The 11696-nt window shown below is 41.4% G+C and overlaps 1 protein-coding gene across 1 annotated transcript; it reads left to right on the forward strand.

The window, feature by feature from the left end:
• The first annotated feature begins 8124 nt into the window (after window positions 1-8124).
• On the forward strand, window positions 8125-9063 carry LOC114615938 (olfactory receptor 2M4-like). The gene has a single exon (XM_028761521.1). It carries the CDS (start codon window positions 8125-8127, stop codon window positions 9061-9063), a length of 939 nt encoding a protein of 312 aa, XP_028617354.1.
• The last annotated feature ends 2633 nt before the right edge of the window (window positions 9064-11696 follow it).

The following is an 11696-nucleotide window of genomic DNA, read 5'->3' on the forward strand; positions in this document are numbered from 1 at the left end:
ATTCTACCATTAAGCTAAACCCCAGCTCTCAAAGTGTTTCTTTATCACTGAAACCAAAGGAGAAACTGAAGTGGTGTGTAGCAAGACCACTGTGGAGAAGAATCAGCATTTGCTTTAGTTTTTGTTGTAAGTACTTTGTTTTGCTTTATTTGAGTTAGTGCCTGGTGTTACTCTGGCTGACTTCAAACTCTCTAACTAAATAATAAATGTTAAAAACAAAGAAATATGATTATGGCCTCATCAATGGTCTTTTAGGATTCTTAAGAAGGCAGGGTAAGGTCTGTATACAGTTCCTATATAGGCAGTCTGGAGAACGCTGTAACTGGACTCTATAGCCTGGGCCATCAGATGACATTTTCCTATCTTTATTTCCCTTTAACCTTTTCTTCTCTGTTCCCACTCACTCCCAGGATGGCATCATAGTAACAGAAAGAGAGAAAGTAAAGAGAAGAGAGTGAGAACTCACACTTTATATTTACTTGTTCCGTTATTCAAATTGGCCAAACCCTCACATGTTGTCTCAGGAAACTGACAAAATTACATAGTTATTGTGTGTGTGCACCCTGTGAAGGAGGGAATGTGCACACATGTGCACATGTGTTCACCATCTGACTCTGTCACACAGACAAGGATGTTCTTCCTTATTTCTGATGTGTCTGGTTTTTTGTGTAGTCTTGTTAGGCGTGGGGGGGGGGGGTTAACCTAAATCTGCTCATGTTTTCCAACCAGAATTAGAAGTGGCAAAAACATATTTGAATATTGTTCTCATATCTCCAGTTACTATTAAGATAGCTTAAGATAGTCAACTGATGGTAATTAGATTGCCTTAACTGAAACAATGGGTGTTAGGGAAGTACTCTGCTAACCTCTGATGTCTGCTGTGGGTAAGAGCTTCCTGCTGGGCTCACAGCTCATGCCTGGGACCATTCCCACAGCCTCAATGAGCCACAGACTGAAAGAGGTCTTGAGATACAATCTAGTCTGGGACTTTTATGCCTAAATAATTACTGACTAATGAAAATCTACTTCTCCTTTTTTAGCTTCTGAATGAATACTTAAATATATCCAAGTCTATTTGTGTGTATGAGACACGCACAAAATATTTTATAGTTAAAAACTAAGCAGTAGTTATTATGTCCATAACCCAGACAGTATTAACCAGTGATGCTACATTCTAATTGATTCTAGAGGTAGTTCTTCCCCTGGACTCTTTCTGAAACTGTAATATTTTCTCTGAGTCTTTGGTGCAGTGGGAAACTCTGTGCTGCACTTCAACTTCTCCCATTTTTCTACACAATACCATGGCATTCATACCTTAATTGTCAGTTGCTATTTTGAAAGTGCTCTAATACGGTTTACGCACAAAAGTTCAAAACATATTTTGTTTATTTTACAAAGCTTTATAAGGATAGACAAACATATCAAGAACTTACCCAACAGCCACTACTTATAAATGTTTAGTCTTTGTTCTATTTACTCTAGTGTCATAGATCAATGTTGAGCCTTTTGGGGGGGGAATATTAATGTTACTATACTCAGTAGGTATTTGTGTTCATTATGTATTCTTATATAATAATTGTTTACAATGAAACTTTAAAAAAAACATTATGAATAAAAATCATGAAGACTATGCTCTTGAAGCACAGTTTACTTATAATATATTTAACATGTATTTTCTATTTACACTCGGGGCTGTAGAAGTAGAGCAATGGTAATGTCTATATATTCTATATGTATTGTAGCTGTATCATATTTGTATCTACAATGGATAATGTCTATGTAGGTTTGATCTCTAGCATCTGGGGAAGAGAGCTGGGAGGAAATGTGGCTTGAGAAGGAGATAAAATAATGGAAGCAAAGTGATTTAAAGATGCCATTCTTCTGGTTTTGAAGGTGGAGGAAGGGTCCAGAAGCAAAGGAATACGGACAGACACTCTAAGATGAAAGTATTTGAGCTGGCAACCAGTGAGGCCAGTCAAGCCTTGTGTCTCTGTTCTACACAGAGCTGAAGTTCCAGGAGTGTACATGTATGGGACACCAAGCTTTTTTCGAGCATCTTAGCTCCAGACCTCATGATTGCACAGCCAGAGACCTTAACTGATGAGCCATCTCTCCTGCCCCAAGACTGATATCATTAACAATATCTAGGAAGCTGAACAGTCATGTCTTCTAATTCTTCCCTTGCTTCTCCATTAGGATCAGGTATGAGCCCAAATATACATCCTAACTAACTGTGAGTAGAGCAGGACTACTTCTAGTCATCAACTCCAGCCCAATATCCTACAGTCAGATGATACTGGAATCTTACTTACGTTGCTCTCTCTCCTCCCGTTTTAGAAATGGTCTCAGTGTGTAGCCCCAACGGGTCTGGAACTTGCTATGCAGTCCAGGATGCCCTGAAATTAGAAAGAACCACTTGCTTCTGCTTTCCAAGTGCTGGGACTAAAGACATGCATCACTATGCCCAGCTATTTCCCCACCCGCAACCCCACTCACCATGTCTGAAGCCTCTGACTGTCAATCAAAACTCAAAAGACAGCAGCTGACTCCCTTGTTATAGCAACTCTGGGTAAATAGCCTTGCGTTTTCTTTGATTGGTCTTTATTTCCACAGAGCTCAATAATTATTTGTATATTAAGTGATTTACCAGGGAATCATATTAGAAAGTGTGGGATATGAATTGAAAACAAGGGTCACAGAAGACATGACCTGGTCATCCAGTAACAAAACTGCCAGAGTACAGGCAGACAATCTGGCACTCAGTGGTTACCTTGGGACAAGACAAAGGTGGCTCTTGGGGAAGAGTAGGCTGTATGTTAGATAATATCCCATGGGTGTCTCCTTTTGTAATTTAATGGGAGTCTAGGGTATTTTTTCAAAGTTAGGGCCATAGGGAGTGAACTTTGTCCTGGAGCCAATTCATTACTTGGGTTTCCTTTTTGGCCTGGTGTACATGTCTATTCCCTGGTCTCATTAATAGCTGGGACTGACATCCCAAGACATCTGCCTTGAGTAAACCTGGGACATGAGCTCATTATTAGTTTTGAAAGAAAGAGAAGACTACCTTGAGTGTTTAGTTCTATAAATCTATATCTGGAGCTTTGGGGTTGGGGGGAAAAGAGTATGTAAATGTCCCTCCCAGGACCAACACTTGCACACTCCACCCAAGACTGGATTTGCAGAGTGAAATAGAAGGTGAACAATGGGGAGATTATTGGGGGTGGTAGATACTGAGGGGTGAGGGAGGGTCTGAGAGATGAAGGAATGAAAGTGTTCAGGAATTTGAATGAGGTGTTCAGACTCTACCCTTTCACTTCAGTTTCTCTGAAGATGGTTGGACAGAACAGAGAGATACCTGTTGCTTTGACTGGCAAAGGCACCGGGAAGCAGGGAAGTGGCACTCTTGGTTGTCACAATGGTGAAACTGTTATGTTTGTTCAGCTACTCTTACCCTGAGTTCCAAGGTCAACAGGATGATCTGTTGAGTCTTAACCAAGTGTGTATCCACTTGGCCAGAGAAGATCTTGAACTCCATCCAGGCTGTGCTTCCTTCACGGGTGCATGTCTGCAGCTTACTAGGTCTTAGGTCTCTCCTCATCGATTTCCATGACCTTCTGACTCTATCCAGCTTTTCTGCTACTACCAAATGAGAACAGTTATAGACCCAGATTGCTGTAAACCAGTATGTGTGTAAGCCTATTTACTACCCAAGTAGCTCAACTCACCTGAGGAGTCAAAAAACAGTAAACGGCAGAGCCCTTTCCAGATTCAGCAAAAAAGAATGCCAGGAGTGTACACCAACACATTCACTTTTAAATTTGTTTTGGTTTTGTTTTATTTGTTTTCAGAGAAAAGCTCTTTTGTCAGTAGCCCAGGCTGTCCTGGAACTCTCTGCATTCCTCCTATCTCAGCCTCTTGAAAGCCAAGGTTACAGATGTGAGCCAACATGTCTTGCAGGTTTTGCTCTTTAAAACATGTTCCAAAGTGTCTCAGAGACACATCATGATTGAGAACCACAAACATCTTCCTCCCCTAGAAGTGCATAACTGTCTCTGGTTAGAACACAGATGAAGTTTATTGTTCCTTTGAATAAACCCTGGTCACCCAGCAGATAACTGGTCCAATCACCAAACCAAACAGTTCGGAAGTTCCCGCTTCTGCTCATAAAAATACTCATTTCAAGTCTGTTTCAGCAGTCTTTGACTTGCTTTGATACTTTAAAGTTTATGTTAAGGATTTCTTCCTCTCTGTCTTTCTTACTGTCCTCCTACTGCATACCACTTGGGATGTGAGCACTGGCCTAATTTTTAAATTGAATGAATTTAACAAAATAGTGATTCTAAACAGTTTTGTCCACCTAAACTAAGCACTAAATAAGGCAAATTATATTTGACTGTGACACACACAGGCATGTCTCTAGTATCTGCCCTCAGGTTTTCTAAAGTCCAAGTATCAGGTAGGAGAGTAGTTGGTTGCTTCCAGAGAAGCATATCTGAGGTTCTCAGGCTCCCTTGAAGCTTTAACACTGACACTCATCTTTGTCAGCACCTGCCTCTTTTGAGAGCAAAACAAAACCTCTCCTTACCAGAAAAACAGAAAAGCCTCTCAACAAACATAGAGGAGAAAGACAACACCTTTTGTTCTTCAATAAGCTTTATGCTAGAAGGGATGCCCCTCCTGGGAATGTGCCATGACCAGAAAGAAGGGAAACTCAAGCTTTTGTACACACAAACCCTTGTAAGCAGATATGCCCACATCCTAATACAGCTCTAGGGATGGACTTGTCTAACATGGCAGGGGAATAAAGAAAAGACAGGCACATGGACACACAGAAAATTGGGTGGACCAGGCTCTAGATGGACAAGCAGCAGCTGGAATCTCCTCCTGTTATTTTATACAGCTGGGTAGTGAAGCAATATGATTGTGTATGCTAAACAAGAAGGGAGAGTTATGAGATAAAGATAAACAAGGAACCTGGGCTAGTATACAGCTTAACAAAGAGATGCTTTACCTAGCTTGGTATGTGCAGTCTCTGTAGGGGAGCAGTCTTCAGACTGTGGCCATCTGAGAAGCAGGATGCTAAGGAGCATATTTTCTGTATAAACTGTCAATATTTGCACTTGGATTAGAAGGGAAGGCTTTTACCATTTCCCTGAGCCTAGCCCAAGGCAGGCTTTGCTGTGTTCCAAGTGCCTAAGGCACTGGGATCCTTGATATGACAGTGTCCTTGTCAACAACCCACATTTGCACAGATCCTCACTCACTCCCTACATGGGTGCATGCATTACTTTCAGGTAAATGGACACTGGTCCTGAAAGAAGAGTATTTAACTGTCATCATTCATGGTTTATCTTAAATTTGTTTGTTGATTGAACCAACAGCAAGGAAGACAATTGACTTTGTGTAAAGGAAAATTGAACTTACATCTTCCTGAAAGGAAGTGACTTGGCGTTTCTGAAGGAAGTGCCAGGCTCCAGTTAGGTTCCTACTCTACCCCAGTGCCCAGGACCAGCTCTGGCCAGCAGAGGGGGAAGAATTGGCCATGGGACATAATTCATTTTCATTTCATGAAAGGAAGCACATCTCAGCTTAGCTTTACCTACTCTGACAACCTGTGTTTTTCACAGGCTTTATTTATACATAAAATCATATTCTCAGAAACTCTCCATTTATACACAGCTTTTCAAAATACATTCTCTTTTAAAGTCTTCCTTGATTATGTAAGAATATTGAAAGAGGAACAAAGCAAGAAAACAGCAACTTCACAAGAACAACAAATTAACATTATGCTAAAATCAATTTTCTTTTAAGTCACTATCTTCTTCCTTAAGATTAGTGTTGTAAAGCCTTTCAGTTACAGAAATGCTAGGCAAGATGACTCTATTTGAATTTGGTTCTGTTTCAATTTGGCACAAAATTAATAGGTCAAAAGTTATTTCCTACTACCTGGTATTTCAAACTTGGCTTTCTACTAAAGTTCAATCTCCCTGACCCTTATTTAATTCTGCCTTTGCTTCCTCTATATTTCTTTTATATTTGGCTTAAGACCATCATTTTTTTTCTATGACTCTTAAAACACAGTGCATCCCTTTGCTTAAGCTAAGGTGGTTTGTTTTGTGTTTTTCTATAATATCAGAAAAGTTCAGGTCTGACAAGTTTGTTCAGCAAGGCAGGCAGTTCATTGAGCCAAAACATTTTCTTTTGTTTCTCTGTCATAAGCCCTTGTTTCAATATGATTCCTATATTTATTAAAATTCTGTAATATATATATATACACACACACACACACACACACACACACACACATCAGGATTCCTAAAGCTGCTTACTCTTGCCTTCAGGAAGGTACCGAGGCTTCTCATTCACTGTATGATCACCATCTCCTCCTATTCATACAAGTTCCTTTTCTCTGAAGCTGAAAATAAAAACCTTGTCATTCAATTATAGCTAGTCAGCTTCCAGAAACTCCCTAAGTTTATCTTCTTTAATAATTGTTCTCAAATCTTCTGTCTCATGCTTACTAATAACACTCATTAATAACGTAATTGTGTATCCAAATGATAAGTCCTTAAGAAAGATTCCCTTTTCTGCATAACTGTTTTTCCTAAGGAACTTTCATTAATTTCATTCTTATTTACACCAGCTTCTTGTGATCCCAGCAATAGCGTTTGGAGAGAGGCCTTTAACAGTGAGAAATACAAAAGGCTTTAACAGTGAAAAAGCCTTTAACTTTTTGCTTATACAAGGATAAGCAAAAGGTGCATAGCAAATTCCCACCAAGGGTAGTGAAGGTCAATCCAGGTCTTCCAAGCACTAGAACTTTGCCAAAGAGCACCTTCAGGATGATTGGTACCGCCACAACGAAGACTGACATAAGGAAAAAGTCTCCCCTTCTTCTTTCCTTCTTTTCCTTCCTCCCTCCTCCCTTCTCCTTCCCCTTCCTCCTTTACTCCTCCTTCCCAAGGAACACATGCAACCCAGGACCTCAAACATACTGGTATGGTACATTGAGGTAAACAAAAATAATTCTCTCTCTCACTCTCAATCTCTCTTCTTCAAGGAGGGTCTCACTCTTTATCTGTGACTGTCTTGGTTCTCACTATATAGATCAGGCTGGCCTAGAACTGATAGAGATCTGCCTGTCTCTGCCTCCTGAGTGCTGAGATCAATCTTTTTTCTTGATAACTGCATTTCAAAGGGCTCTAGATCTTAGGTCTTGGAAAAAGATATTCTTGGGTCAGAATATCACTAAAGCAAGAATTTTATTAAGCTTTTGAAAGATTTAGAAATATATTGGGAATATGTAAAGTGAATAAATTAAAAATGTATGTAAACAAATAAATTAATGTGGGGCTAGAGCAGGGCATAGTGGTATACACACAGAGAGGTAGAAGGTGGGAGGATCAAGAGCTAGGGGCCATCCTTGGATACATAATGAGTTCAAGGCCAACCTGGGCTAGAGATCCTGTTTCAAAAACAACAAAGTTTTAAAAAGACTCACATGCATCTCACCTAGAAGGACCTTACTTAGTTTTCTAAGGCAGGTGCTCCAAGAGAAGCGGTGCAGAGGAGTCTCTGCTCTCTTGCATTTTAAAAAATTAATGAACATATTTATGTATAATGTATATGTGAGAGCATGTGTGCCATGACACGTGAATGAAAGTCAGAGACCTCCACGGAGTCAGTTGTCTTCTGCATGGCTTCTGGAGAACACTCAGGCCATTGGTCTAGCACAGCAAGCACCTTTATCTGCCGAGCCACCTTGCCACCCTGCTTCCCTTACTCTTTAAAAAGGAGGAATCCACCTTTTGGTTTTTAATTGTGTCACCTTAACCCCTTCCATCCAGTCTTTCCCTGAAGCTATTCCTCCCCACCTGACACTTAGCTACTGACATCCTTCCTTGTGCTCTCCAATTCCCCTGCCTGTGTCCTCATTCCCGAATCTCTCAAGACAAATAAGGACCAACTCAGACTTGGTACACTTGAAAGCAGCTAAGAGAATTGTTATTGCAGGAGGAAAGGGTAGGGCAGGGTCAAAGGGCTAGTCTCCACCTTTGGGGAGGAAATGTGTTGTTTTAAGCTACTGAGATGTCCACTAATCCATTTTGTTTGTTTCTCAGGGTCATGGCAGAGGAGCTCTGGAATCATTCCTCCCTGTCCAGCTTCATCCTTGCAGGCCTGTTTAACCACTCACCTTATGACTCCTTCTTCTTCTCCCTGGTTCTTCTGGCCTTTGGGACTGCTGTGGTTGGTAACATCCTCCTCCTGATGCTCATCCAGGCAGATAGACGACTGCACACACCCATGTACTTCTTCCTCAGTCAGCTCTCCATCATGGACTTGACTATGACATGCACAGTGGTGCCCAAGATGGCAACCAACTTTCTCTCAGGCAGGAAGCTCATCTCCCTAGGAGGCTGTGCATCTCAGATCTTCTTTGTGGTCACTGCAGTAGGAGCTGAGTGCTTTCTCTTGGCTGTCATGGCCTATGATAGGTATGTGGCTATCTGCCACCCACTGAGATACCCTGTACTGATGAATTGGAAGACCTGCTCTTTCTTGGCCATGGCATCCTGGATGGGTGGTATGGCAGACAGTGTGATTGATGTGGGTGTGGTCTTCAGCTTCCCCTATTGTGGATCTTTAGAGGTGGATCACTTCTTCTGTGAAGTCCCTGCTCTGTTGCGCCTGTCCTGTGCCGACACCTCACTATTTGAGGACCTCATCTATGCATGCTGTGTGGTGATGTTACTGCTGCCTCTTGGGGTCATTGTGGCATCCTATGCTCGTGTCCTCACAACTGTCATGAGGATGCCCTCCACTGAAGGGAAACAGAAAGCCCTCACCACTTGCTCTTCCCACCTGGCCGTGGTGGGCCTTTACTATGGAGGAGCCATATTTAGCTACATGCAGCGAGCCTCAGCTAGGACACCACTGGGGGATAGAGCTACCTCCATCTTCTACACTATCGTCACCCCAATGCTCAACCCACTTATTTACAGCCTGAGGAACAGGGAGGTAACTAGTGCCCTGAAGAAGATGCTGCAGAGATGGGGCATGTAGGCATCCCCACCCCTTCACACCTTACTCTTAGGTTCTTGTCTCATCTGTTCCTTCCTCTGCCTATTCTTCTCTGCCATTCCAATGCTTCCTCTATGCCTTTTGGGAGCCTCTCTGACTAGGTAGCACTAGGCTTTAAGCTGAGAGTAATCTGCTATCATAGGATTCCTGGAAGGGTGGTGAGAGAGTAACAGATGGTTTCCTTCGATTCCTGGAACACTTTCTTCCTCTGAGAACCATCATTTTGAGGATTCAAAGCCCACTGTGACTTTAAGAACCAGGAAGTGCACTGTTTGTGTTATCCTTTGATTGACAGGTGCAGCCTTTCCTCAAGGTTACATGTTAAACTGGGCATGAGGCTCAGTTGGTAGACTGCTTGTCTTAGCATGCACAAAGCACATGAACCAAACATGGTACTCCATGCCAATAATCATTCCGCTTGGGAAGAAGAGGCAGGAAAGCCAGAAATTCAAGGTCATCCTTAGCTACACATTGAGTTCCAAGCCCAAGTTCCTAGCTATCTATGTTAAAAAAAAAAAAGTCAAAAACAAAAACAAACAAAGAAACACAAAGAAACCACAGGAAACCAAGGCTGGAAACATATTCATAACTCATTCAAACATTAAAATGTGGAATCAAGCACCTTGAAATGTGGTACACAGCTTGGTTTGTGTAAGAAATATGAAACTTTCAGCAATGTAACTTCTCTGTGGACCACATGTTTCTTATCTGAACAATCATGGTTGCTTATAAAAATCACACCAAGAGTTTCTTGGCATTCACTAATACCTAATTACTTTCTGTGAAGCTCCATTTTTATGTATCTTGTCATTAGGAAATAGAGTTTTGTAACTTTCCACAATCATGCTTTATCTTTTCTATTAAAATATGGAGTTTCAATGTGTTGCTTAGGATAACCTGGGCTCAGGTGACCTTTGAAGTCATTGGGACTGATGCTGGACAGTGAGAAGGACCTTGTACTATGACAACAATAGAAATGACACCAAGTCACACATTACAAGAAAGACAGACAAACTGTGCTGCAACAACAGTCAGGGCTGACTAACCTCAACTACAGCTAAAGAAAGAGCTCTGAACCTCAGTCTGAACCAGGCTGCTGGTCACTGGACAAAATGGAGCAGCAGGCTTTTATCATTGTTGGGGATCATAAGCTGAAGAATGTTAGTTGTCATGTCTGAGCCATGTTTTCAAAAGTTTGTCACCTTATGTGAAAGCTTTGTGAGCTTGTACTTGGCCAGCTAATGAGCAATGGACTTCCCTCAGAAACTTCTGTCAGTCTTGTGCCACTGTCTTGTGTAACTAATCCAGCTCTATGACAGGGCTGGAGGACTTACAATGCTTCTGTTGACAAAGCAAGCATACAGTCAAGGTGGAAGAAACACATGCCAAGCTCTAATGGGCATTAGGCCAAGTTAACCTTACATTAGGCCTGGACAGGTTTCTCAGATAGTCATATGCAGAGTTATGCTGAGCGTCCTCAAAGGTTCTGAAATAACAAAGATCATAGACATGCTACAGGCACAGCGATGTCAAGCCTTTCATCCTGATTGAGCCATCTGTCAACATCTACACTTTCAAATAAACAATCAGTATTTTTAGCAAACTCAGCCTTCAGATTTCTGCAGAACAACCTTGGTAATGACTATCACAATGGACCTGTGAGAATTGTTATCTATGATGAAACTAAAGGCAGCCAATGGTGTACTGCACAGTTGTCCTGTAAACACTCTGGCTTTCAAAACTAATTCAGTGTTTTATATCAAAGCTATGGAACAAGTACAGGACAAGCCCTGGAACCATTGAAAAATTCAGATATTTGCCTTACTATTCATAACAGTAGCAAAATCACAGGAAAACATACATCATGTTTTTAATGTGTAACATGTTAAGAGCCCAGAGTTTATTTCATTACCTTGGGTGGTCCCTGTGGCAGGACTACAGACATCTCCCCTGCATTTAATTTTTTATTATTTATTTATTTGTGTTGTGTTGGAGACTGGGTCCATGTTTTATGCATCGTTGGCAAGAGCTCTCCAAGCTGCACTCCAAGCTTGGACTTTGTACCTTAAGCATGGAATCAAGGCATAGAAATGTTAAGAAAGCCACATGTTATTGATTCCTAGGTTCATTTTCTGCTTCCTGCAGACATAATTAACAGGTAAACACAGTATATGTTACAGGTGTGTGAAGTGCTGTTTGGCTGTAGGCACATTTGGGAACAATTGCCATGGGATGGGGTAGTCTCTCACAGCTGGAGTTTAAGCTGTGGGAAGTACAGAGAGAATAAGTAACTCACTCTACAGCAGTGGTTCCCAACCTGTGGGTCATAACCGAAACCATTGGAAAATTCAGATGTTTACATCACGATTCATAACAGTGGCAAAATCACAGTTAGGAAGTAGCAACAAAAATAATTTATGGTTGGGTGTCACCACAACATGAGGAACTGTATGAAAGTGTCACAGCTTTAGGGAGGTTAAGAACCACTGATCAGTACAATCAAGAGAGTTCATGGGCAGATTGATTTGGGGGTGTAGTGCTAGGGACTGAACCTCTTGTTAAACACACATTCTACCATTAAGCTAAACCCCAGCTCTCAAAGTGTTTCTTTATCA

This window comes from Grammomys surdaster, unplaced genomic scaffold (assembly GCF_004785775.1).
Source record: "Grammomys surdaster isolate TR1022 unplaced genomic scaffold, NIH_TR_1.0 204132, whole genome shotgun sequence".
Lineage (NCBI taxonomy): Eukaryota > Metazoa > Chordata > Mammalia > Rodentia > Muridae > Grammomys > Grammomys surdaster.

Excerpts from the sequence above, each read along its gene's own strand:
- LOC114615938 (XM_028761521.1), top strand. The coding sequence starts at position 8,125 with ATGGCAGAGGAGCTCTGGAATCATTCCTCCCTGTCCAGCTTCATCCTT.